The sequence below is a fragment of the Lacerta agilis genome, chromosome 9 (assembly GCF_009819535.1).
Source record: "Lacerta agilis isolate rLacAgi1 chromosome 9, rLacAgi1.pri, whole genome shotgun sequence".
Lineage (NCBI taxonomy): Eukaryota > Metazoa > Chordata > Lepidosauria > Squamata > Lacertidae > Lacerta > Lacerta agilis.
Window position 1 is genome coordinate 39,858,756 of NC_046320.1, and position 27,501 is coordinate 39,886,256.

General features: G+C 39.2%; 1 protein-coding gene across 1 annotated transcript; it reads left to right on the plus strand.

The window, feature by feature from the left end:
• On the plus strand, positions 1-26,808 carry CLGN (calmegin). The gene is given in 17 exon segments (XM_033161338.1): positions 1-124; positions 6,201-6,356; positions 8,358-8,431; positions 9,495-9,553; positions 10,819-10,960; positions 11,360-11,441; positions 14,687-14,879; positions 16,881-17,070; positions 17,449-17,562; positions 18,785-18,941; positions 21,003-21,218; positions 22,933-22,984; positions 22,987-23,051; positions 23,250-23,379; positions 24,393-24,505; positions 25,966-25,978; positions 25,981-26,808. Coding segments are annotated over 16 exon segments (1,812 nt in total). The 5' UTR covers positions 1-124; positions 6,201-6,209; the 3' UTR covers positions 26,046-26,808.
• The last annotated feature ends 693 nt before the right edge of the window (positions 26,809-27,501 follow it).

A 27,501-nucleotide genomic window follows, 5' to 3' on the forward strand; every position in this document is an offset into this window, starting at 1 on the left:
CTTCGATGCCTTCTGGTTCGGGGCTAGCGGCGCATGCGCGCGCGGCAGTTGAGGTGATGCGCTCTGGCAGGCGGCCGGGTTTTTTCCTGGGGACAGATTCTGACGGGACCGTGCTTCGCGGACGGTAACGGCTGCGTGGCCTTTCCAGGGGGTCGTAGGTGAGGGGGCGCCCTGCTCACGGTTCCGCGCGTTGCCGAGGGCCCCGAAGCCGCGAGCGACGGGAGGGCGGGTACGGGTTTCCTCAGAAAGCCCTTCGCAGAAGCGGCTTCCTCCATCCTTCCCCCCCCCCCCCATCCCTCAGCCTTCGGGCTCAGCCGTTATTCTGCCGTTGGCGTTTGAAGGCTGCGAGGCTTCGGCGCGAGCCGGCTGTGCTCTCTTTCGCGGGGAGAGAGGCGGGAGGAGGAGGCGGCATCTTTCCGCTCGGCCTCGTCTCGCATCCCCGTCAGCCCCACGGCCGCAGGGCGGTGCGGAGTCGCCCCTTCTCCCGGGGGCAGCGCTGCCTCCGTTGGGGACGGGCCCTCTGGGGGTAGACGCAGAGATCAACACCAATTAAGCCTTTGGTAGCCGAGGAGAAGGACGCCCGGGTGGCGGCGGCGGCGGAGGGAGGCGGCTGCTTGCTGCTGCTGCTGCAATAGCAGCATCAGCGGAGGCTTCGCACCCAGGACGACCCGAGGTCTCCATAATTACCTGCCTGAAGCGGGTGAAATTGTTGCTAATTGTAGCTTCAGCGCCTCATTTCTACTTGTTTGTTTGGTATCATCAAGCAGCCAAGAAGCCCTAAACAAATGGTGGCAGCAGGTCCCACAGATGGCAGACCTGCTTTGGGGCACTGGAGGGATGCACTGTGACGATTTAGCCTGTGGTGGGTCAGTGTTAGTTTGAAGCCAGAATGTTGCATTGTTCTGTGTGTTGGACTGGGACCAGGGTTTAAATGACTGCTCTGCAAAGAAGCTCACTCTATGACCTTGGCCCAGTCACATGCTGCTAGCCTAACCTATATATCTCAGAAATATTATGATGTGTTTTCCGGAGCGCCTTTCTGGAAGGGTAAGAATACATATCCCCATATATTTACTGATGGCAAACTCTGTTCTTTGGACAGTCTGTCCTTGTGTAGCCAGAGCGTGCCTCCCAACTCAATATTTTGCAGGAGGAATTCAAGCACATCCCATATTTTTAGATTGGTGCAATTGAAGTGGATTAAGATGCTGTCACAATACTGCAGCAAATCCACTTTAAAAAAAGAAAAGTTTTTACAGTTAGGAACGTAAAGTGTGAGATGAATGAATTATATATTGGGAAGATGTGTCAACAGCACCCTACAAGCAAATTGGGATGAATGCTCATTGTCTTATGACAAGCCTTGTAAACAAATAAGAATGAATGCTCAATAAAAACCAAATATAGACAAAACATGTATAAGCTTTGTACAGTCAAATCGTGGTGAATAGTGACTAAACAGGTCATCTGGAGGAGCCCAAAGAGCATCACTTGTACAATGAATTATTGGCAGACTTGGGGAAGACCCAAGTTTTGCGTAAGTACAAAAAACCTTAAGGAAAAGACTTAAGAGAAATCCAAAAATGAGCCCATTGAGGACCAAGCATGCTCAGTGAGCATGAAATGCTCGCTGACCATAGAAGAGGGGAAACAGAATATAGCATATGGAAAGAAGGCATGGTTGGCTAGCTGGAATTGTGAACAGGAATGTTCCACGCTGCTATTTTGTTGCAGACTACACTTTTTATTTATAAAGATCTGGCATACTGATCAGGTATCACTACAGTAGTTATCTTAGGTTTTTGTAAAATTTCAGCATTGTTGTTGTTCAGTCGTTCAGTCGTGTCTGACTCTTCGTGACCCCATGGACCAGAGCACGCCAGACACCCCTATCCTCCACTGCCTCCCGCAGTTTGGCCAAACTCATGCCAGTCGCTTCGAGAACACTGTCCAACCATCTCATCCCCTGTTGTCCCCTTCTCCTTGTGCCCTCCATCTTTCCCAACATCAGGGTCTTTTCCAGGGAGTCTTCTCTTCTCATGAGGTGGCCAAAGTATTGGAGCCTCAACTTCAGGATCTGCCCTTCCAGTGAGCACTCAGGGCTGATTTCTTTAAGGATGGATATGTTTGATCTTTTTGCAGTCCATGGGACTCTCAAGAGTCTCCTCCAGCACCATAATTCAAAAGCATCAATTCTTCGGCGATCAGCCTTCTTTATGGTCCAGCTCTCACTTCCATACATTACTACTGGGAAAACCATAGCTTTAACTATACGGACCTTTGTCGGCAAGGTGATGTCTCTGCTTTTTAAGATGCTGTCTAGGTTTGTCATTGCTTTTCTCCCAAGAAGCAGGCGTCTTCTAATTTCGTGACTGCTGTCACCATCTGCAGTGATCATGGAGCCCAAGAAAGTAAAATCTCTCACTGCCTCCATTTCTTCCCCTTCTATTTGCCAGGAGGTGATGGGACCAGTGGCCATGATCTTAGTTTTTTTGATGTTGAGCTTCAGACCATATTTTGCGCTCTCCTCTTTCACCCTCATTAAAAGGTTCTTTAATTCCTCCTCACTTTCTGCCATCAAGGTTGTGTCATCAGCATATCTGAGGTTGTTGATATTTTTTCCGGCAATCTTAATTCCGGTTTGGGATTCATCCAGTCCAGCCTTTCGCATGATGAATTCTGCATATAAGTTAAATAAGCAGGGAGACAATATACAGCCTTGTCGTACTCCTTTCCCAATTTTGAACCGATCAGTTGTTCCATATCCAGTTCTAACTGTAGCTTCTTGTCCCACATAGAGATTTCTCAGGAGACAAATGAGGTGATCCGGCACTCCCATTTCTTTAAGTACTTGCCATATTTGGCTGTGGTCGACACAGTCAAATGCTTTTGCCTAGTCAATGAAGCAGAAGTAGATGTTTTTCTGGAACTCTCTAGCTTTCTCCATAATCCAGCGCATGTTCGCAATTTGGTCTTTGTTTCCTCTGCCCCTTCGAAATCCAGCTTGCACTTCTGGGAGTTCTCGGTCCACATACTCGGTCCACATTTCAGCGTAGAGCCACACAAAAATAGCAGTTATAAAAAATATCAGGGAATTCTGAAAACTTGATCTTGGAGTATGAATTTGGGTTTTAATATTGATTAGGACTGACCCAAGGCATTCTGATGCTTGAGTTAGACAGAAGTCCAAATGGTATTCTAAGGCATGCTAGTCACATATACTACTTCCAGGATCAGAAGCAAAATTCTTCTGAATATCAGTCCTGGGTAAGGATAGTGGGAGAGGGCCATTGCATGCCTGTCCTCCTTGTGGGCTTCCTTTGGTATCAGGTTGGCCACTGTAGGAGACCTAATTGTGTGCAAGATAGGCCTTTTGTCTGATCCAGTGAGGTTCTTGTGAAAAATGAGTCCAGTCCTTTAGGAAACTCTCCTGGCAAGCCCCACTGAAAATGAACTCTCTTGTCGGTGCCATGTTGGTTTCAGTTAAGTTTTGAGTAAGATTTCCCCCCAGTTGATGATTACATCCCATTTTTTTTCATTTGGCACTTTGGCACTTCTGTCATCCTTAATGGAAAGCAAAATCTGACAGATGAAGCAGTCTCAACTGCCCTCGTGCTGGGTTAATCTTAACCAGGCAATTAAGGGTAATAATAATCAACACTAGTCCTGCTTGGAGTATAGAATAATGGAATCCTAGAATCCTAGAGTTGGGAGGGACCCAAAGGGTCATCTAGTCCAACCCCCTACAATGCAGAAATTCTCCCCACAGCCATCCCTAGGTGGGCTTGACCCACCAACCTTCTGGTTAACAGCCAGCTGCGCTGACACATTGAGCCACAGGAGGGCTGTAGATTCACTGAAGTTAATGGACAAGACTAACTTAAGTTCACTAATTTCACTGGATCTACTTACTTGAATACCCCCCTAAGTCATGTTCATCCTGATTCAGCCCATGCTGGCACCTCCATTAATAATAATAATAATAATAATAATAATAATAATAATAATAATAGCAGGCCAATGTGGGTGACACATTGAGGAAGGGATGCCTTCTTCAGTGTGAACTGTTTCACACTAAGATATCTTAGGTGGCATTTCTTTATATGTCCCCATTCTCACAAGTGAGGCCACTGAATGGTTAGGGAGTTCTTATTTGTGGTGATGCTTGACTCTTGAATGCCTTGTCCTGGAATGTTTTTTCATCACTGTGCAAATACATACCCTGCTTCCTGCAGGCCTTTGAAAAATGTGACTTAGCTTTTAGCTTTTATTTTGCTGCTTTTGATTTTTCTTCTACTCCCTTGCTGATTTTTATTGTTGGTTTAATTATGTTTTATTTATCTTACTTGATTATTGTTTGCCACCCTGGGAGCAATAATATTGGAGGGTGGAGTATAAAACTTTTTCATAGATAAATAAAATCTTCCATGGTTCACAGTTATGACAACTTAAGAGTTCTTCTCCTGAGCTGCTAGACTATTTTTAATGGACTTTGCATATTTTTAGCTTGCAATTGCTAACCAGTTCATCAATCATTCATAGATACTTTCTAAGGCTGCTATAAGCCTTGCTTTGCTTTAATCTTCCCAGTTAAGTCTTTACCAGACCAAAATTTTGAAGTCCCCCCCCCCCTAAAATGCCAGGAAGTAATTATCAAGCAAATCTATTTCTGCCAATGTCTGAATTAAAAGCTACAAAAAAGTTATTTGTTGATGCATGTCAGTGGTTACACTGTTCTGACATGTATGGGCTGGGTTTGATATGCATTTGTGGCCTATGCATGTAACGTGGATCTTTGAAGGATACAATTGGTATGCTATGCCCAAAGATAGAGAGCAACTTTTTTTTTTTAAAGCAAAGAATGAGGCAGCACCAGAGAGATTAAAAACCAAAAAAGGAGAAGAAGGTGCTGAAATAGAAAGTTAACTGTAGTATGCCGTATGCTGTATCATTTTGATGGATTGTGTGCTAAATGAAGTGCTCCAATAAGTAAGTGAAATAAGCTTGTAAAATGGTCTTGTTTCTGAAGAAGAAATGTAAACCAATATATTGGGAATGCTACAGCAAACATTGGGCTGGATCCAGACTAAGAAGGTTGTGTTTGTAGCATAATTCTAATCATGACTACTCCACTGAATCAGCTTTAAGATCCTGCTTCTTGCATATAAAGCCTTAAACAACTCTAGACTAGGTGAGCTGAAAAAAATCCTCCCTTCTACTGCCTAGAGAGGAAATTAAATCCAGTTAGTTTTGCCATGAGATGATAATTATTGGCTAGTGGTAACAAGGAAATGGGCTTTTTACTGTTGGCCCCAGTTTTTGAACACCTTCCTTGCAGAATACAAGGAGCCCCATAAGATTTGGCATTCTTGAAGACACACCTATTTAGAGAATCATTTCTCCTGAACTTGAACTTCTTGGTGTCATCATTGTATTTTAATTGCTCTAATTGTTATTTTTGCAAGACTACACAAGAATGATGCTACAGAAAAAATAAGCATGCCATCCTTTGAAAAGTAATCGGTCAGCAGCATGAAGGCTGTCAAAACTGTGTGTCTAGATACTAGGAAGTTAAGCTTTGGTTGCGTTTCGGGATATCACACACATTGGTGGGGCATACATAAGCCCACCCTGTTCCAGAGCTGAAAATGGCATGTGTGTTGGTTGCACTTGTGCCAAACACACACAAACAGGGAGCTGCCTGTAGTTTGTTTACTTGTATCTTTTAATTATAGTTGTTTTTGATGTTTGGATAGAACTGTTTTATTGTGTATTTTAATTATGTGTATATATTTTATAATTGATTTTATACTTTTAACGTGCTTAGAAGCCATTTTGGCATGTAAGCAGTGTATCTGTATACATCCTCCTGTTGAATTCAATGGCTCTTACTCCTGCGTCAAGTGTTAGAACTGCAGCCTTAGTTCTGCTGGAATCAGTGTGATTCAAATTATCATTACTAAAGTGCAACTGGCTTAGTCTGTCTTTAACACCAGCTTCTGGCTTTGATTTCTTTTTCTTCCATATTTGCAGTTGTATTCAGCTGTTATGAGCAAGCTGCCTTCCATTTTACCATTTATATTAATTTCATTTAGTGGATAGTTGACTAGTAGAAATGACAGAATGAATGTCTTTGCAATTTTGTACTCTGACTTCTCAGATTGTATAAATCTTTTGCCATTTGCATTTCTCTTTTACAGGTAGCCAGGATGCAATTCCAGTGGGATTGGCTGTGCTTCAGTGTCTTGCTGTTAAGTTCAGTAAGTGCAGAATCTGAAGATTCAGAAGTTGAAGTAGAAGGTTTTGACAAGAATTCAGAAGATACTAATGTTGACAAAGGCAGCTCATCTCTAGAGGTAAGATTCCATCTTAAAGAAGACAATATCTATCATTTTTTGCTTCTTTTGTTGAGAAGCAAAAAAGCTCTTGGTGAGTTTTGGAGATCTGAAATGGAAAACCTGCTCATTCACACTGATATGAATTGCACCATGTGGGCAGGGCTTGCTGACAAAAGTGATGAAGCTCATAAAGTCATTCCTACTTTTGAGGAGAAGCCACATCCAATCTGTCATTTTTGGGAATTGAGCATGAGTTCTGGAGAAAACCAATATAGCTGCTCATGCATTGCATAATCCATAGTGTGTTGTGGTGCCCTTCACATGGGGTGGGGTTGGGGAAGCTTTCTCTAGAGACTTCCTCTTTGTTTATACTCTCTCTGACTCTTAAATTTCAAAAGTCATAGTTCATAATATTTATAGTATTCAGAAACTTGGTTATTGTTGGGGCTTGGGGTGCATGTGCTTTAGAAACTTAGTTAAGTGATTAAGCTCACCACAGAAAACACGTTTAGCAGAGCTGCTTTTACTAGGCCAACACCAGCATACACCACTATACATACACAAACTATTTACAGATGTTACAAGTAGTCTTCTCTCTCTGAGCCCAGAGAGGGTTCTTTGCTTCAAAGTGCTTGCTGTGTTACAGTCCACAACCAAGTCCATGCAAAGTTCTGCAGCCAATAGAGTTCTATGAGTTCTGAAGTCTGGCAGTTTTACAGATAAGAAAGTCATAAGGTGCATTGTGGGGAATGAGTAATCTCTGCTGACTCATGGAGAATTAACACATTAACTTCATTCCTTAACCATTCTGAATGAAGAATCCAGAAGCTCATTGATGCATTTGAAGAAAGTTTAATGTAAAATGTGCTTATATCTATTGTATAATGCTGCCTTGTTTTTAACCACTGATGTGGTCTCCAAAGACAAATAGGAATTGTACTTAAGTGAATGAGCAGATTGCCAGAAGGAGGACAAAACTCTTGGCCCTTTCTCTTGCGCTTCACTGTATTGTTGGGTTGTACATGGAGGAAGGCATTTTCTTCCTACCAAGCGTAGAAGCCAAGTGAGCTTGTGGCAGAAGCATGGAGCATTTTATCCCTCTTCTGATAGCCCACTGTGGGTTTCTTGCAGGACGTGGATCCTACTCATCTAGCATAAAAACCCTGCAGACTGGTGAGGAATCAACTCCTTTGATGCCAATCTGCTGTGTTTTCTAGCCTGAATTTTTTTGCCAGTCTGCTTTTTTATTATCCATAAGCGCATTTTGGGACGTGGGTAGCACTGTGGTCTAAACCACTGAGCCTAGGGCTTGCCGATCGGAAGGTCGGCGGTTCGAATCCCCGTGACGGGGTGAGCTCCCGTTGCTTGGTCCCAGGTCCTGCCAACCTAGCAGTTTGAAAGCACGTCAGAGTGCAAGTAGATAAATAGGTACCACTCCGGCGGAAAGGTAAATGGCGTTTCCGTGCGCTGCTCTGGTTTCACCAGAAGCAGCTTAGTCATGCTGGCCACATGACCTGGAAAAACTGTCTGAGGACAAACACTGGCTCCCTCAGCCAGTAAAGCAAGATGAGCACCACAACCCCAGAGTCGTTCGCGACTGGACTTAACTGTCAGGGGGTCCTTTAGCCCATTTTAAGCCCATTTTATAAGCTAATTATAGGTGCGTAAAACAGTTTTTTAGGTAGTAACTTTTGGATGCAAATTTGCAGAACAATTTTTCAGATTGACATATTATTAGCACACACCTGCTTTTGAAAGACTTAATTCCACAAGCTATTGTACATCAGAAGTTTTGCTTCTGCAGATCAGAATTTAGCAACTCTTGGACACTCAAAACCTTGTTTGTTTTGTGCATCTTATGGGTTTGGCAGATTATGAAAATTCAATCTATAACACATCAATTAGTTATTTTCCATTAATGCAATAAATATAAAAATATTTAATTGATTTAAAACTCAGTGCATTTTACTTGAATGTGACTATTCAGATTTTGAATGTATTTTTATAAATATTTGGAAGGTTGAATACAAGACGCCAGAGCCTACTGGAGAAGTGTATTTTACTGAAACTTTTGATGATGCAGTGCTGTCTGGGTAAGAATATTTCAAAGGAAGCATTAAATCCATGCAGCATGATTAATTAAAGACAAAAGCTGTAAAGCTTAGCTTGTAATTGGTTGCATCTAGGAATACGTATTCAGATTTCATTACTTGGGCTGGTGTTTTAATCTGTTGGGAGGTGATGCTAAATACTACTTACAGAAATATGATAAACTCCTTAGTATAGTATGTCATATTTGATTTAAACTGTCAAGTGTTATTACTTCCTGAAAAGAGAAATAAATGTTCAATTTTAGTAAATACTTTTACTTGAAGATAAAACTTTTCAAAGAGTAAATTAGGATTGCAGTATTAGTAAATAAATTTATTAGATTGGTAAATCCATTTGCAATCTAATAAAAAAGTGTCCCAAATTGGATTTTAAAAATTAACTATTTTAATCCATACATTTACAAATAAGTGGAAAGAGGGAGCCTTCTTAGATGCATTCTGTCTTTGCACAAAATGAGACTGTCCTTCCCCCAGCAGGCTTAAATCTAAAAGAAGTGACATAAAATATGGGAGTTAAGAAGAAAACTAGAAATTCAGTTCTTGAGGTTACTTAGTTACTATAATGACTAGCTTGAATGGAAATAGTTCAGGGAGAAGAGAAGCCAAAAGGCAGCTGGTCTCTCAGCTGTTCCAGTTGAATGGGCCCTGCTCCAACCAGATGGAATGGCTGCTAGTAGAGATCAGTTGAGGGAGAGGAGTAGACAAAGGTAGCTAGAAGGTTTGTACCTCTCTGACATGCTAGTTTTCTTACTTGCAAGCAATCTTTTACATGAAGGAGTGTTCAGAAATGGAACCCTCCCCCACCTGCAGTTTGAAGTGATACAAAGCTTTTATTGCCTTAGGATCCTATTGCCTCATTCTGCTGAATTTGTAAACCAGGCCTAAAATTTATTTTATCAAGTGTTAGCTCTACTCAAAATCCCAGTTACACCCTTACTCAAAATTGGCATGCTATTTAACTGAAACATTAAACTAATTAACAATTAAGCGAACCTGTTGCACTATAGAAACTTGGTATGATCTGGTCATACTTCTGTCTTAACAGGTGGGTTCTGTCTCAAACAAAAAAAGAGGATACAGATGAAGATATTGCTAAATACGATGGTAAGACTAAAGCTTCGTGTTTTGATACATGAGTGACTGGTATAAATTCTCTTCGATTTTCTCATTTCTGCTTTCAGAGCTTTCTATTTTTAGTAAATATACTATCTTTTCCATTTAATATTTCAATTTTGCTAGTATTATAATTGAATGATCACCAATAAACTTCCAACTATCGGACTGAAAAGCACACAGATGCTTTTCAGTATATCTCATTTCATGTAGCTATTAGCATCTATATATTTTTAGATGACACTTTTGACCAGAAGCATAATTTTTTTTTCAATTGCTGTAAGCTAGAGATGGGAAACCTAGGGCCCTTCAGATGTTGTCAGACTCCAGTCAGTATAGCCAGTGGTGGGGGATCATGGGTGTTGTAGTCCAACAGTATTTAGAGGGCCACAAGTTCCTCACCCCTGATCTAAGCATTAGAACATAGAACACATAGTGACCTTTTAGGTGTACATTAATTCCATACCTCAATATTAACATAGCTCATATGGCAGACCAGGGCTTAGATTGAAAACAAAAAAGGTAGATAGTTTTTCTATTGGTAGCTTAATAAATGTTTTGCAAGACTACACAAGAATGATGCTACAGAAAAAATATGCATGCCATCCTTTGAAAAGTAATTGGTCAGCAGCATGGTCTGTCAAAACTGTGTGTCTAGATGCTAGCAAGTGGAAGAAAGGATTAGAAATTCCTAAAATATCCGTAATCCTCATTTCTTTTTCCTCTTCTTCATTTAATGTCTTTGAGCAATCCTGTATATGGAGCATTCATCATGGTGAATCAATTGCCATGGTTTGAGTTACTATCATAGTTCCAAACTGTATATTTATTTCCTTTTATTAAGAGCTTTTAATGATAGATATAATGTAGGGAAGGGATGGTAATGGTGGTTGACTGTGTAATGGGAAGAAATACAGGAATCACCTTATATTGAGTCAGATCATTGGTCCAACTAGCTCAGTATTATCTATGCTAAGAGTTTAAGACAAGAGTTTTTTCGAGCCCTACTTGGAGGTGCCAGGGAATGAACCTAGAATCTCATATGCAAAGCATGTGATCTTTCATTGAACTCTTCCCTCAGATATTTCGGTGCAGTTTGTACACAGTTAATCCCAGGCCAATGTTTTTCTAATAATCCACGCTACAGAGCATTAAGTATATCTAGTAAGAATGAGTTGGACTAAATTCATAGGAATACCTTGTACCACACCATAATTGTGGTTTTGCTTGTATTTCTCTTGCTGTATTTCTTTTAGGAAGATGGGAAATAGAACCTTTAAAAGAAAACACAGTGCCTGGTGACAGAGGACTGGTGCTGAAATCAGTAGCAAAGCATCATGCGATATCGGCTATGCTAACACAGCCATTTATTTTTGATAGTAAACCACTGATTATACAGTAAGTATATCCACACTTGGATGGTTTGCAAAGTGATTTTTTAAAAAAAAGATCAGGATTCTGATTTGTAGAAAAGGGGAATGGGGAATCTGTGGCCCTCCAGAGGCTGCCTTTCCAACTCCTATCAAACCCAGCCAGCATGGTCAGTGGTTGGGAACGATAAGAGTTGTAGTCCAACAACATCTGGAAGTCCATGGGTCCCCAGTTCCTAGTATTTAAGCATAATAGCAATTGCTTCTTAAACTTTCAAAACTAAAATTACTCAGCCATAGGAACAACTGGGGAGGAGCAACTAAGAATTCTGCACACAGTGGCTGAAGTATCTGAAAGCTAGTAGCTAAGTGAACTTTTAATTAGTACTTGTTTCCAGAAGACTATTCTTGTGTTTCTGTTGTGCAGGTATGAAGTGAATTTTCAAGATGGCATTGATTGTGGTGGTGCATATGTTAAACTTCTTTCCAAAAGTGATGACTTGAATCTGGTATGTAGTAATTGGGAGAGAGAGGTATGATCAGACATGTTTCAGTGTTGCGAAGGAGAGTGCTTAAATCTTTGGGTTCTTATACCAGCTATTGCTTGGATATGTCCCAGTATTTATAAGGAAACAAGTGACATCCGTACCTAGTCCCAGATTATATGTCTGAGAAAAAAGTATTGTTCATGTAAAAAAAAAAAGTGACAGCAAGACAGCAAGTGACAAGAAGTGTTGGACTCTCCTTCCTTGCAGATTTTAAGCAGAAGTTGGATGGCCATCTATTATGTATGATCTAGTTGAGATTCCTGCATTGCAGGGAGTTGGACATAGATGACCCTCGGGGTCCTTCTAACTATACAATTGTATGTTATGATTTTCTAAGCTTTAAGATACACAGCTCATAAATACCGGTAATAGGTTAGGTATATTTTAATCTTTGTAAGTAACATGCCTAATACAGTGGTACCTCATGTTACATACCATCCCCTTGCAAATGCTTTGGGTTACGCGCTCCGTTAACCCAGAAGTAGGTGCTCCTTGTTGTGAAGTTTGCCCCGGGATGCGAGCGGAAGTCACACTCTGGCGGCGCACATGCAGCAGGAGGCACCATTAGCGAAAGTGCGCCTCATGTTATTTCCAGTTATGAATGGACCTCCAGAACCAATTAAGTTTGTAACCAGAGATACCACTATATTCAGTAGTTCACACATTTATGTGCACTCAGTGAATTAACCTGGTCTGCTATTGATGGGTCCTCTTCATAAATTTCTTTTGTTGGAATATTGACTATGTATCAGTATTTTTATACTGCTCAACAACCCTATTCCTAGAACAAATTGCAATGTGGACTATGGGCTCATCCACACATCCTTTTGTGCTGCTTTTTCTGGGTGCAGGTCCAAGATTTCTAGGGCCATGTCCATGGGGATTATTTTGTCACATTGCCTTCACCAGGAAAACTCACTGTTTACCACTGAATCAAAACAAATGGCAGTTGGGATTTCTCTGGGTTGCTGTTTGTTCTGATTTAGCAGTAAACAGCAGGTTTTCCCATGAAAGCAGTGGGACCAAAACAAAAAACCACTCAGAGATGGACCTAGAAATCCCAGACCTGTGCCTAGAAAGCATGGCACAAAAGGAAGTGTGGATGAGGCCTGAAATTGAAATACAGTGGTACCTCATGTTACAAATGCTTCGGGTTACAAACTCCTCTAACCCGGAAGTAGTACCTTGGGTTGAGAACTTTGCCGCAGGATGAGAACGGAAACCGCACAGCGGCAGTGGGAAGCCCCATTAGCAAAAGCGTGCCTCAGGTTAAGAACTGTTTTGGATTAAGAACAGACCTCTGGAACGAATTAAGTTCATAACCTGAGGTACCACTGTATATATAAGAGAACCCTTAGCAAACTTAAAATGCCACTGTCACAAAAGCAGCAAGATCATCTAAACTTGTTTCTAAAAAGCCTGGAAAAATAAATAGGTTCTTGCCTGTCACCAAAAAAGGCAATAAGGTACATGTTGGGCTACTTTACTGCATTTAAACTGTCTTTCCCCCAAAGAGCTCAAGACAGCTTACTTGGTTCTACCTCCCTCATTTTTCCCCTTGCAACAACCGTGTGAGCTAGGATAGGCTGAGAGACAACAATGTCAATCTGCCAAAAAAAAAAAATTACCTGGGGAAAAGTGGCAAGACAAGCAGAAGTGTAGATGAGCCATAAGTGTGGTTTTGAACTTGGATCTCTCGTCACACACTAACCACCACTACTTATCTTGGTCTAGAACAGCATTAGTAGAGAGAGAAGATAATAATTTGTTTAGTGATTGAAAATACAGCAACATTTTCTTTTTCAAAAAACCACTCATATATTAATATTTCCTTCTTGTTTTTGTAACACAAGAAAGTCTTTAATAAAAACCATTTTTAAATGAAAAAAAACACAGCTTATTTTTGTCTTGATTATTTATAATTGTGCAAGCCTAGTGAAGATTTGGGTTATTCAAATCTTTCCTTGGTGAACAAGAAAAAAATTGGACTTGCGGTTCCAGAATGGTTAGAGTTCATGCTGTATTAAAGTTGCTGCTTAGATGGCTAGTTCTAAAGCTTTAGGAGCAGACCCAATTATTCCCTTATGTATGTCAGAGCGGTTCTGCAAGCAAAATTCCTTGCTTGGAATAGGGCTGCTGATGAAGGGATGAGGATGGCATCAGGAAACTCCTATGTAGGGAATGGAATGGAAAAAGGTCTGCCTGATTGTGCCCCAAGTATTGAAGCAGCATCTGCATGACTAATAATAAATATTGTGGTGGTGTTTCAATAAGATGATATTATTTTAATGTGCTACCTAAGGTTGCAGTGTTAATTATATTTGGAACTTCCAGTGGATGTTGAGGCATACTATCAGTCAAATCAGAGGAGGCTGTTTACTAGTTTAATAAGTAAGTAAAACAAATCTCCCCTGCCCCCTCTGGAATGTTTTCCTCTTGTCCTCACTGCATGACCACTGTCATTAATGGCAGCCTGTCTCTGGGCACCATTCAAGTCTAGAAAACGGACTGTGGTCTGAAGTTGAAATTCTGAGAAGTAAAGCAGCATAACCTCTGGTATGAAAAGTTACTTCCACGTACATAACAGATATAGTTCAGAGGCTAATGCACAGTACACAAACTGAGTCTCAATACCATTATTTTAAATTGGAAGCAGCTTTGGAAAAAGTGTAACTTAGATTAAAGTAGTAGAGGGGGAAGAGTGCTTAAATCTTCTCAAAATTATGGAGCTTGACATCTTCCCTTCTCCACTCTGTTTTCAAAATCATGTATCTCTTTACTTTAAAATGGTTTTGGAGCTCATTTACACATATAGGTGTGTAACATATTAGCCATTTAAACATCTGTTTATTTCCCTCTGCTGTCAGAGACGGTAACTTAGAGGGAGAATAAAATACCAAATTTCACATGAAAACTGCAGAAGGACATTAGAGATACAAGGCTTGTCTTTATGCTGGATAGTCTAAAACCAGTTTAGTGCTTTTGATTTAATCCTGAATATTGGTTGGTTGTGCATACTTTTCCATATTGTTCTGTGAGGGAACTAAGGGATGGTTTATAACTGAGAGCAATGTTTCTTCCATGTCATATGTAGTAATTTATGGCAAAGTAGGAAATAACCAACTGCGTGCCAAGTGCCAAAGTAATGGAGTGCTAAACTTTTTTTGCTATATAAACTAAGAATAGTGTTCATTTTCATCCTACAGGAATACTTCCATGATAGAACATCTTACACAATTATGTTTGGGCCAGATAAATGTGGTGAAGATTACAAACTACATTTTATCTTCAGACATAAACATCCTAAAACTGGAGACTATGAAGAAAAACATGCTAAACGCCCTGATGTAGACTTGAAAAAAATCTTCACTGACAGGAAGACTCATCTATATACTCTTGGTATTCCTAAATTTTTAAGTTGTTTAGAAATATAAGAACTGAAAACATTTTACAAAGCCAGTCATGTATATCCATATTTTAAAGATGCTTTTAAGCTGTCATTTCTGGGAACCCCATATGGTGTAAGTAGGGGGTGTCACATGGCATACTGGGGCAGATTTGGATAATAAATGGAACTGGTCTTATAGCGGTTCAAATCAGGGAACTTCTATAACTTCTTTGCATCATTTCTAACTGCTGAAATTGGAAGATATTTCTAAAACCATTATACTATTAAACCATTATACTATACCATTATACTAACAGTAGTTTTGTTTAGTCATGAAAGCAATGAGGTTTATTCTGCTATTAACTTACTCTAACCATGTAAAAAATATTTTTAAGTATGGATAGGACGTTAATCAGTTGAACTGCCATATCTTATCAATTAAGTGCCTATTACAGACTTGTAAATGAGATCCACATACAACCAAGAATGCTCTTGTTTAACTTGCATCAAGGTATCAACCACAAAGGAAGTCCTGCATGTTCTAGGGTCCAACACATTCATTTTCATTTAGAATGAATCAACCTCTTACCCACTCCTACAGAAGGCTTTAGCCCTCTCCCACAATTAAGCCACATGGCCATGTCCTGTAACTAGTTTGTACTTCCGTAGGGTTTGGAAAAGAAGCATGAAGCAAATGCATACGAACAGTAATCCGAGTGGCAGTTAAGGTTGCTAATTAGCCAGAATTTTACTCTTGACAAGTTGCCAGAATTACTGCATGCTAAATAGGTGAAACCAGTCCAGCTACTTGCATGTATGTTCAAGCTGTCAATGGCATAATTGTGGTATGATGACTTTTTTGTTTTGTTTTTTATTAAAGATTTTCTTGATTTACAGAAGTGTGTGCAATGTCTCTCTCATATTTTTTCCATGTAACATTTTTACAAATCAGTTCTGTTTGTTGAGACATAAGGGAGAGGAGGGGGAGAGAGGTGGCGGGGATGGGTGAGGTGGGGTGATGATGTTTCTATTTTCCTTAATATATGTAGGGTTTGGTGTCAGCGTTGTTTGTGTAGGTTCTCTGTTGTTTGCTTGTGTTTCTTTGGCGGTGAGAGAGGTTGGGGTTGGCGTAGGGTGTGATTGTTCATTTGTGGTTGGCTGTGGTGATCTTTGGTTTCCTGTGTGAGTGGGGTGGGTGGGTGTTTTTGATCAGGTTAAGCTATATTGATTTGTATGCTGTCGATAGATTTTTGTCATTGTCTTGTTGGGCTGTGTGTGTGATGAAGGGGAACCATACCGGGGTGAAGGTGTCTTCTTCTGTTTGTCCCCGTGTCAGTTTCAGGTTACTGGTTAGTTTTTCTAGTAGGGCTGTTTCCCATACTACTTGGTACCATTGGTCCATATTTACTCCTGCCAGGTCTTTCCAGTGTCTGGTTATGATGTTTCTGGCTGCTGAGAGTAGATGGATTATGAGTTCTTTGTGATGTAAGTGGGCGCCATTGTCTTGGAAGATGTTTAGTATGGTGACTTTTTGTAACATTAGTTCCTGTGCATGTGTTATAAAAGCTGTGTCCTATCCAACACACGGTGCTGCTCCATGCAGAACTGCCCTGTAGAAATTGATCCATGTAGGTGGCTGGCATGGTGCATTTTTTTTGAGTCTCCATATGTGCCACCCCCCTATTCTCAACATAAAGAGCAAAAGGGGCATCTAGGCATGGCGTATTGAATCCTGCTTACTGCTTACCTTCACACAGCCATCCCATTTTCTCTAGTTATTCTAGTCAGTATCACTTCTACTTTTGGGGAAAACTTAGCTATATCCTATATTAAAACATCAGAAGAACTCTCTATGTTGTTCATTTCAAATATGATGATGGTTTAGTTTAGAGTGACTGAAATTCCTTTTAAAATGAAGTTCATTTTGTGAGAGGTTCCAGCAGTACACAGATGAGAAACATGTGGCTCTTCAGATGTTACCTTCATTATATGTATATTTTATTATATTTTAGTGCTGAAACCTGATGACACTTTTGAAGTGCTAATTGACCAGGCAGTGGTTGGCAAGGGAAGTCTCCTGGAGGATATGGTTCCACCTGTGAATCCCCCAAAAGAAATAGAAGATCCCAATGATAAGAAGCCTGAGGACTGGGATGAGAGGGCTAAAATTCCTGATCCTGAGGCTGTCAAGCCAGATGACTGGTAAAGAAAACCTACATTGTTCTCTTGCCCTTTCCCTCTTATTACCAAGTATATGGTATGAACATTTTCTTGGGTTTGATTTTGACTTTATGTAATTGATCTTTGAGCTGCTAAGTTTGTAGCTGAAATACTAATTCTGATGGGGAGTCATTCATAAAGTAGAAGGGAAACCTCCAAACTATTTCTGTATTGTAAATATGAATTAGTTTTTCACTTTGCACCTAACTACCTTTTTATTTTGAAGTTTTGAAAAGGATAGACAGGTTTTGTCTCTGAAATAATGTACCCTTTAGTTCATGCTTGGGAAGAACTTTACCAGGCTTTATCTATCTACTGCATTTTGTCCATCTCCTGGTAACGTTGGTCTGTACTTTAAAGGAATGAAGATGAGCCTCCCAAAATAGAAGATCATGATGCTGTTAAACCTGAAGGTTGGCTTGATGATGAACCAGAATACATTCCAGACCCTAATGCAGAAAAACCAGAAGATTGGTAAGATTTCTCTGCTTGTTGCAAAACTTCAGACAGGCTCTGATTTCTGTAGCAAATTAGACTGACACGTCTAGATATTCTTATTCATGACTTGATTAGCTGTTTTGTTCTCCTGTGCTTTGGTTTATGAAGTAGTTTTATTTTATATCTTTGCACTGCTTTTATATTTTCAAAATTAAATAATATGTAAGCTGACTTGAAGACTAAACAAAGGTGGGATATTTTTTTTAACATTGAATGTGTTAAAATGTTAATATTGATACATCATACAGTTGCCCCTAACCCAGGGGTAGGCAACCTAAGGGCCAGGGGACAGGCGCCACCCAATCACCTTCTCAATCAGGCCCATGGACGCTCCAGGAATCATTGTGTTTTTACATGAGTGGAATGTGTGCTTTTAAAAAAAATGCATCTCTGGGTTATTTGTGGGGCATAGGAATTCATTCAATCCCCCCCCCCAAATATAGTCCGGCCCACCACATGGTCTGAGGGACGGTGGACCGGCACATGGCTGAAAAAGGTTGCTGACCCCTGTCCAAATTAGTGTGTGCTATTTCACTAGATTGTGTGCTAATTAGAGGCTAATTCTAGTCTGCAACTTCAAGGCCTGGATTTCAAAAGTATGTTTGCAACATCTGGTTTGAGTGTTCAGAAGCCATAGAATTGTAGAGTTGGAAGGGACCCTGAGGGTCATCTAGTCGACCCCCCTGCAATGCAGGAATCTCAACTAAAACATCTGTGACAGATAATCTGGGACTAGGTATAGATTTCACCTGTTTCCACTGTTGAACAGCTCTTACCATCAGAACTTTCATTCTGATGTTTAATTGGAATTTCCTTTCTTGTAACTTTAATCCATTGATTTGGGTCCTACCCTACGTATGTAATTGGGGAGGTTAATAAATGTGTTGATGAGTGTCTTAAAAGCTGAAGCTTTTGGCAGTTAGGAAATGACATTTGAATTTCAGGACCTAGACAGGTGCAATATGTAGATCCACAAGAAAGGAGCACATTTTCTTGTACTTGGAACCACATTTCAAGCTATCTGAAAATATAAGGGATTGTTTTGCTATTCTGTAGCCATATTTTTCAAAGAATGTTTGTTATGTTGAAATCTAGGAGATGCTTTTTCTTCTAAGCTACTAGAAGTTGTTTGGTGATAGGAATAAAATACACTAATTTACAGGAGGAGTTTGAACAGACGTGTTGATCATTTGTACAGGGATGAAGAGATGGATGGTGAATGGGAAGCTGCACAGATTCCTAATCCAAAGTGTGAGACTGCACCAGGCTGTGGATCATGGGTACGCCCCATGATGAGCAATCCAAATTTTAAAGGAAAATGGAAACCACCTATGATAGAGAATCCTAATTATCAGGTAATAATTATTAGGTAGTTCCAGATACTTCAGAATGACATGTGCGTTAATGAAATACTTCATTTTCATCTTACTGATTTTTGCTGGATAAGTATAAATAGGGTTTAGTTAAGTTTTTTCTCTACCCATTAATCAGACTTAACAGGGTTGGGTTTTTTTTTAAGAGATGCTGGAAATACTTTCCTTTCTTAAACTGTAAACTAAAGTCAGTGACTCAAATCACCAATGACAGTGGAAGCAAGTGTGCTGTGGAAGTGCCCTATGCTCTTAGAAAACCACAATCTTTTAATTGTGTTACCTGTTTTTAACAGATGTGGTATATTTAAGAAATTTACAAGGCTGCATGCTTTGCATGGCTGAAAGAGTGGTTCTTACTACGTGATAAGGAACTGTTAGACTTAGAAGGGTTTGATCTCCGGTACGGGTGGCATGCATACCTACAATATGGAAAGTATGCAGTACATAAGAATTTTTCAAGCCATATAGTGAGGATTGCACTATTTAGAATTTGGGAAAAACGTAAAAGGCTATTGGAGCCGAAAACTCCAAAATGGATATCCCCATTAGAGGCAAAAGCAATTAAAAAAAGGAACATGAAAACTATTTGGCTCACATATAATGCTTTAATAATAGAGGATGAAGGGGAAGTTAAATTAAGAAAATATGAGGAGATAAAAGATCAATTGGGAGGGTGGCTGGACTACCATCAACTATATGGAATGTTTCAGCAAGACAAAAAGATGGCTTTTCCTAAAGAGCCTACGAGACTAGAAGTGGATCTGATAAATAATAAATATAAGATAATTTCGAAAATTTACCAGTTACTCTTTGAATGGGAAGTTAAGGAAGAAATGGTTAAATCAGTGATGGTGAGGTGGGCACAAGATATAGGACGCCCGATAATGATGAGCGAGTGGGAACATCTGTGGAAAGTTAGCATGAAATTTACCTTTTCTTCTAACATAAAAGAAAATATGATGAAAATTCAACACAGATGGTATCTCACTCCCACAAGACTATCAAAAATTTATAAAGGATCCACAAGTTCATGCTGGAGATGCAGAGGGAACAATGGGAATTTATTTCATATGTGGTGGATATGTCAGAAAATAAAGATATTTTGGGGTTTGATTTATGACGAACTTAAAAAGCTGTTAGGAATCACATTCCCCAAAAAGCCAGAATCCTTCTTATTAAGCATTATCGATAAAGAAATCCCAACTAAATTAAGAGAGGTTTTTTTATATGCCACGGTGGCAGCTCGAATCTTAATAGCAAAAAGGTGGAAGGAACCAGAACCACCTTCAATATCAGAATGGCAAAATAAGTTGCAAGAGCTTACCGAAATAGCCCAGTTAGCTAATAATTTGAGGGGGGGATCAAAACAAAAATTTCAAGAAAATTGGTCCAGATATATAATATATGTTCAGAAATACAGCAAGGGTCGGATAGTCATGCCAGCATTTCAGTAGCCCAGGAAATAGAAGGAAGGAGATAGGAGAAAATAGGGTAATGGTTGGAAGGGTAGTGGAATAAAGATCTAATTGAGGATACGTGGACAGGTTGAAATACACTCATAAGTAAGAGCGATATATACGGTTGGGTTTGATTGGAAGTCGGAAAAGATAGGAAAATTTGTTGATACTGGTTTTCAATTTTGGGATGTGTCAGGGGAGGGGTTAGTTTAATTTTCTTTTCTCTTTTGTATTTTCCTTTTGTTATCTTTTTTATGCTTAATGATAAGCTATTCCTGACCGATATTGTGTAAATTATTTTGGATTAATCTGTAGTAGTTTATAAATATACAGAAATGAACACTGGTTAGGGGTAACAACAAAAGAAGCAAATACAGCAAAAATTGTTTAGGTTCGTTTTGATTTTTATTTGTATATGTAACAGTTAATGCACGACTTTGTAAAATATTGCATATATGATAAATAAATAAATAGGGGGGGGAAAGAAATTTCAATATTTTTCAGAACTGAATCAACCTGCCTTGCTGGCCTATTTAATATTAAATGTCTATTTTAATGTGGCATGTTTTTATTTTATCTCTTACAGGGAATATGGAGTCCACAAAAAATCCCTAATCCTGATTATTTTGAAGATTCTCATCCTTTTCATATGACTACTGTTGGTGCTGTTGGCTTAGAGCTTTGGTCTATGACATCTGATATTTACTTTGATAACTTCATCATCTGTTCAGAAAAGGAAGTTGCTGATCGATGGGCAGCGGATGGTTGGGGCTTTAAAAAATTGGTTGCAAGTGCTAATGAAGTAAGAATTTACTATATTTTGTTCTGCCCAAATACATAATGTTGCAAAAAAGTTTTTTTGTCTTAACCTTCCTATATTGGGATTGTTGTGAACCTGAAGGTGTTTGAAATACTTGTAAATATTTTTAACAAACCAGAATGACCTCATACACAATGAAATTATTAATGGTTATGGGTTCAGTTGTCCCAGGGTGTTCATCTCTTATGTCCTTCTCAATTCGTTAAATTATATTTAACTTATTAAAATATTAGTGGTCCAATTCACTCCTATTGAAAGTAAAGGAAAATGAAATTCCCAAACTAACTTTGCAGGAACTTACCCAAATAGAGTAGGGATAACATCATTCCTTGTCATTGTATCAATTACAAGAGCATATTGTGTGGTTATACCACTTCTGTTTTTCCTCTGGTACAAAATATAACCTACAAAGGACTGCAGGGAACCATTGCACCCTGGATGTAAATGTTACCTTCATTCTTTTCCAGTTTGATTTTATGTTGACATAGGAGCTGACACTCATAATGGAAACTTGCAACTCTGATTTTAAGCAAGAGAGGACTATGCCCCCCCCCATGTTGTTGGACTCTATTCCCATGAACTCCAACAAGAATGGGCAGTGGTCAGGTATGATGGGAATTGCAGTCCCAAAATCTGGAGGTTCATGGGTTTCCCATCCCTGACAATATAGGCATTTAGGATTTTTTTCTTTTTTATCTTATGGTAATATACTACAGGGATGCGGGTGGCGCTGTGGGTTAAATCGAAGGTCGGCGGTTCGAATCCCCGTGGCGGAGTGAGCTCCCATTGCTCAGTCCCTGCTCCTGCCAACATAGCAGTTCGAAAGCACGTCAAAGTGCAAGTAGATAAATAGGTACTGCTCCGGTGGGAAGGTAAACTGTGTTTCCGTACTCTGCTCTGATTCGTCAGAAGCGGCTTAGTCATGCTAGCCACATGACCCGGAAGCTGTACACCGGCTCCCTTGGCCAATAAAGCTAGATGAGTGCCGCAACCCCAGAGTCGTCCATGACTGGACCTAATGGTCGGGGGTCCCTTTACCTTTAATATACTACAATGTTTGTGATAGGCCACATTTTTAGAACAATATCAATAAAACATCCCCCCAGTTAAACTAAATTAATTTTGCAGTCAATCATTATTTCTATTTCCAGCCAAAACTTTAAAGGGGTCTTTTTAACCATCATAGCAGATTTTGGTAGGGTCAAAAATAAAAAAGAAAGCCCTAAAACTCTAATGTTCAAAAGTCGAGTCATAATGTCATAGCTTAACACTTAGTGGTTGTGAATATTTTGTGGTTTAATTTACTGTTTGTATGAAAAATGTAAATCCCGCAATAACTTAATAAAAGTACATGATAGAACTGTGAAGATGCCCACGCTAGAAACCTGCTCACATGCTCCATTATCTGCCTTATGTGGTGTTCCCTCTGTTAGCTCCCTTGACTGTGTTTGCGGGTATGTTTTATGGCAGTCATATAACATTCACTTTGGCTACTTCCAGCTAAGGCTCTTGTTGCAGTGTAGTTACTCAGGGCTGTTTGCAGTTCTTCAGGGGCCCTGAACAGCTTCTTTTCTCTATGTCCTCTCACCTGTTAGTTTCCTTCCTTGGTTGCTGTTTCCTTCATGCTGTTAAAAAAAAAATACCTTATGGCAAGACTTGGCAAGCTCTATAATGTGTGTTTTTTTTTTCCATGCAGCCTGGTATGTTTAGTCAGCTGGTGACTGCTGCGGAAGAACGTCCATGGCTTTGGATATTTACATCTTGACATTAGCACTACCTATAGGTTTGGGTGTACTATTCTGCTGGCCATCCAAGGTACAGGAGAAACTAATCTGATATCCTCAATTTTTGCATGATACTTAATGTGCTTTCTATCCAAATATTTTTTCACTCAAAAAATCCATTGGGGTGAGAGGGAAGATGAAGAAAAGTTGGCAGACATGCCTCAATGGTGGGTGGGTGTTAAAAAAAGAGGGCTATCGGCTTTTTTTCATGATTGTCCTTCTATTTTAGAAAATAGATGAAGATATAGAATACAAAAAAACTGATACAGCCAAGCCACTTACAAAAGGAGGACTAGAACAAGAGGTACAAAGGAAAGATGAAGACCTAGAAAAACCAAATGAAAATGGTGGTGAAGATGGTAAGGCATTTTAGCCATACCTATTTAAAAAACTGTAGTGATCAATCCTGAAAAATGGTAGCTAAATGAAAAAACAAATACAATGCAGTTCATAGCACTTTGTTTTGCTGCCTGAATTCTTTACTTTACAGCACTCAAGTTAAGTGTATTTTTGTTTCAGCAAGATCATAATTGTGTAGTTGTGTCTTGTAGCTAACTGCTTTCTTAGTTAGTTCTTTCCTGCATTCCAGACTCTTGGAATTGAATATTCTGTGTGTTTTTCTCCCTAATCATATGGCACAATTATTTTCATATTTGGGAGTATTTAGCTCTTTGCTTGATTTTTTTTAATTTTTAGTTTTTCTTATCAAAGCTCCTAGTTCTGAATAATTTGGGTGCCAATATTTTGGACTTACTTATGAATTGCAGAATGATAGCTTGTCATACCAAAATGGTGGTGGATAGAAATAGTAAGACATTTCAGCAAGAACAACTTGAGAGAACTGGAGTATTTTCAACCCCAATACAAAGATTTATCCCTAAATGTCTACTAAAGGGTGATATCTGACCTCAGTCATACTCAGAGTAGACCCATTGAAATCAATGTCTATTTCAGTGGGTATGGGTGTGCTCTGAATATATGCTACTAACGTTGGATGTTGCTGGAAGGTGTTTGTAGGCTTTTTCTGAATGTTACTGTTATTTTTGTTAATTCAGAATGTTACCAAATAACATTCTTAATTTGAAAAAATATTGTAATTTAAACTCAACATTTTTCCTATGTCTTCATGAAAATGAGAGAGATACTTAGGTGCTTGTTAAGAATTCACATTGATCTATTCCAATAACTTGTCCATTATGGATAGATACACAATTTTCAGCACTGTGCAGCTCCATTGTTGACATGCTTCACCAACACAGGCAATGTGGTTTCTTCTTATTGTTAAGGGTTTATCCAACCAGCATGCTCTTCTGTGCCATTGCTGTATTTCAGCCTTTAGAGAGCTAAACTGAATAACCGACTTGTGTCTTAGAATATGAAGGTGGTGAAGATGAAGAAGATTATGAGGAAGAAAATGAAGGTGGTGAAGGAAGTCAGGAAGAAGAAGTTAATAAATCAAATAAATCTGGCTCTGAAGAAGATGAGGTGAGCTTTCCAAGAATGAGATAATATACAAAGATTATTCCATAGGAATGTGAAATGTTGCAGCTGTGTCAAAACATGGGGTATAACAGTAATTTTCCCCCATGGTACTAATATAGGGCATTATATTTCCAATCCTGTGGAACTCCTTCCCAACTGAGATCACAAGCCCCTTCCCTGTTTAAACTTCAGGCACTAGGTGAAGACTTTGACTTTATTTAAGCAGGCAGTTAAATTAGACTTTTCTGATTTCATTGATAATTTTAATTGGGTTTTTTAAACCGTTAAGCAGTATATAAATTGTTGAAATAAACATAAAACCAATAATACAGTGGAATATAGAATTGTTCTGGCTTGAGATTTTAATTGTCACTCAGTATCTGAATTCAAATATTTCCTTTATATTTAAGGCATCCTAAATTGTTTTGCTGGGTATTTGTGTAATATCATAGTTCTCGTAATTTTGATTTTTTTTAAAAAAAATACCAGTGGTTTGCTATTGATCTTATTTGGAAGTCACAATCTCTAATATGGTATACAAAGAAAGTATTGGGTGTTAAACCGATTATGATACACCAAGACCAAAACACCAACTTTCGCCAAGGGACAGTGAGGAGGTGTCTGTCTGCGTCCGCTACTCACGCATGACCCCTGCCTCTACATATGGCTATGTGAAGAATCCTTTCCTGGACCGTTCCCATTTACATGACATTGCGCTTCTAATAGAGAATTTATTCTGCATGAAATTTGCGTGTTTACACTGCGCTATGACATTATTATTATATACATTATTGGCAGAGTTGGGCCATTAGTTGACTGTTTGTCTATAAGTATCTCCAGGCTTTGACATGCATATTGCACTTTAGTGTGTTTAATTAAGTAAAATTGTTCTATAGATTTGCAAGCCGTGTTGGTGTTTTGGTCTGGGTGTATCACCATCTCTATATGCATAGTGTATCAGAAATTGATTTGAGGCAGTGGACTTCAAACATGAACTCCAACATCCATAGCTAGCCTCACAAGACTTTGTGTGCAGCATTCTAGGATAGTCATGTAGAATTCCCCAGCAGATAATCAATTTGGAAAGGTTTTCATGCAGAGACATAGTATTGAGTTGGGAGGCAAGCTCAATTCCCCCCCCCCCCCCGCCAGTCTGGTTGACTTCAGAAACTGAGGTTCAGGAATATGTGTTAAGTTGTAAGAAAAACTGCATCATAAACTCAAGTGTTCATATCCATTTATTGTGTTAAGAAAGAACAAAACATTAAAGCTAAAAATTGAGTACTTTGAGAAGCAAACATGGGCCTGAATCTGAGCAAAATTAAGTTTCCCTAGGCACGGAAATCAGTCAGCCTTAATTGTGCTTAGCTCCAGTTAGACCATTGTTTTGGTAGAGGAATATGCACTGTATCATATTTTGAGAAAGATGATTGCATCTCTCTCCCCATCCCCACCCCCTGCAGATGAAAGAAGCAGATTAAGCACAGGATCTGGTGATGGGCCGGCAAAATCAGTGCGTAAAAGAAGAGTACGAAAGGACTAACTAGTTTCCACCTAGTATTGACAGGTCCAGGTTACAGAACATAGGCATGCAGTTTTCCACTTGCCTAACAGCATGCAAGTTGTGAGTCTTAAACCAAAAGACTGAACTCAGCTTAGACTCCTCTGTTTCCATTCTCCAGACCATCTTAATTCTTGTCAGACTTTTCCTTTATTTGAAGAAACCCTCCGACTTGTGAAGTTACCTGTTTTACTTCATAGAATAAAAATGGTGATATGTCTGATTTATTGTAAATATTATTTGACGTTGTTTAGATCATAAATATTTGGAAATGCTTTGGCTTCAAAATATTACCTTTTTTAAGCTCATGTAAGATGGATTTCCAGCTTTAGCACAAATTACACTTTAGATAAAAGGCATGAACAGTAGATGCAACATCCACTTGATGCCTTGAAAGAAGGAGGTGACTGCCAACTCTTTGGCTGAGCTGAATGCAAGAACTGTTTGGCTCCTTTTTGTATCAACCTTTTTTTCCCTTTACTGCAATGTCAACCTACAGTTTGTTGTGTCACGTTAGTTGTGTTAGCAGTTGCTGCTGTTTTGTTTTACAGAGAACTGCATTGTCATAATAGCATGCTTTACATTTAAATGCAAAAAAAATGTTAACTCTATTCAAGTACAAATGGTGTCCAAGAGAATTTTTCACATTTTTATAGTTTCATGTTTCAAGCCAGAATGGCATAACCCGTTTACAAAATATTTGCTAAGTGTATATTGCCTCCTGAATAAAACTTTTAATATAATCTGTTCTGCTTAAGTTAAAACTCATTAACCCCTGTATTTCTTGAGATGACTCTCTTAGAAGTAACTAGTAAATATATACTGTAACCATAACATATTCAGCATAGCCCTCAAGTGTTACTTTTAAAAGAAGCTATATGTACACTTCATTGCAGGCAAGTTCAGAGAAGATTGATTTTAAATCCTATTTTCCATTGATACTATATTTCCTAAGAGCAGATGTGACCACTAAATCACCTGAATACACCACCATTAATTCTTACTGTAGTTCAAAAATAGTTGAATGTTTGCATGCTTTACTTTTACCTGCTAGAGGGCAATCCTATACATAAATCCTATTACATTCAATGGAAGTTTACAAATGGGTATTAGGATTACAGTCTAAGTATGGGAATATAGGAATATGGATTGTTGCAATGTTGCTGACTTTGTTTCATTATCCTAACCATTGAGACCAAACTATTGCTGAGAAAACAACTTCTCTTCCCTGTTGAGAGCCTATTCTCATAGTGCTATGATAGTGGTGGGGTTACTGACAAGCTGCAGACTTCCTGTTCAGATAGGGGACACCAAATGCAAGGCATCTTGAGGACATATCTGTTTTCCATTAGACAAGATGGTGAGAATAATACCTAACTGCTTGAACGGGCTCAGTAAATACACATCTGATGCTGCAACATTACTAAAACCAATAAGA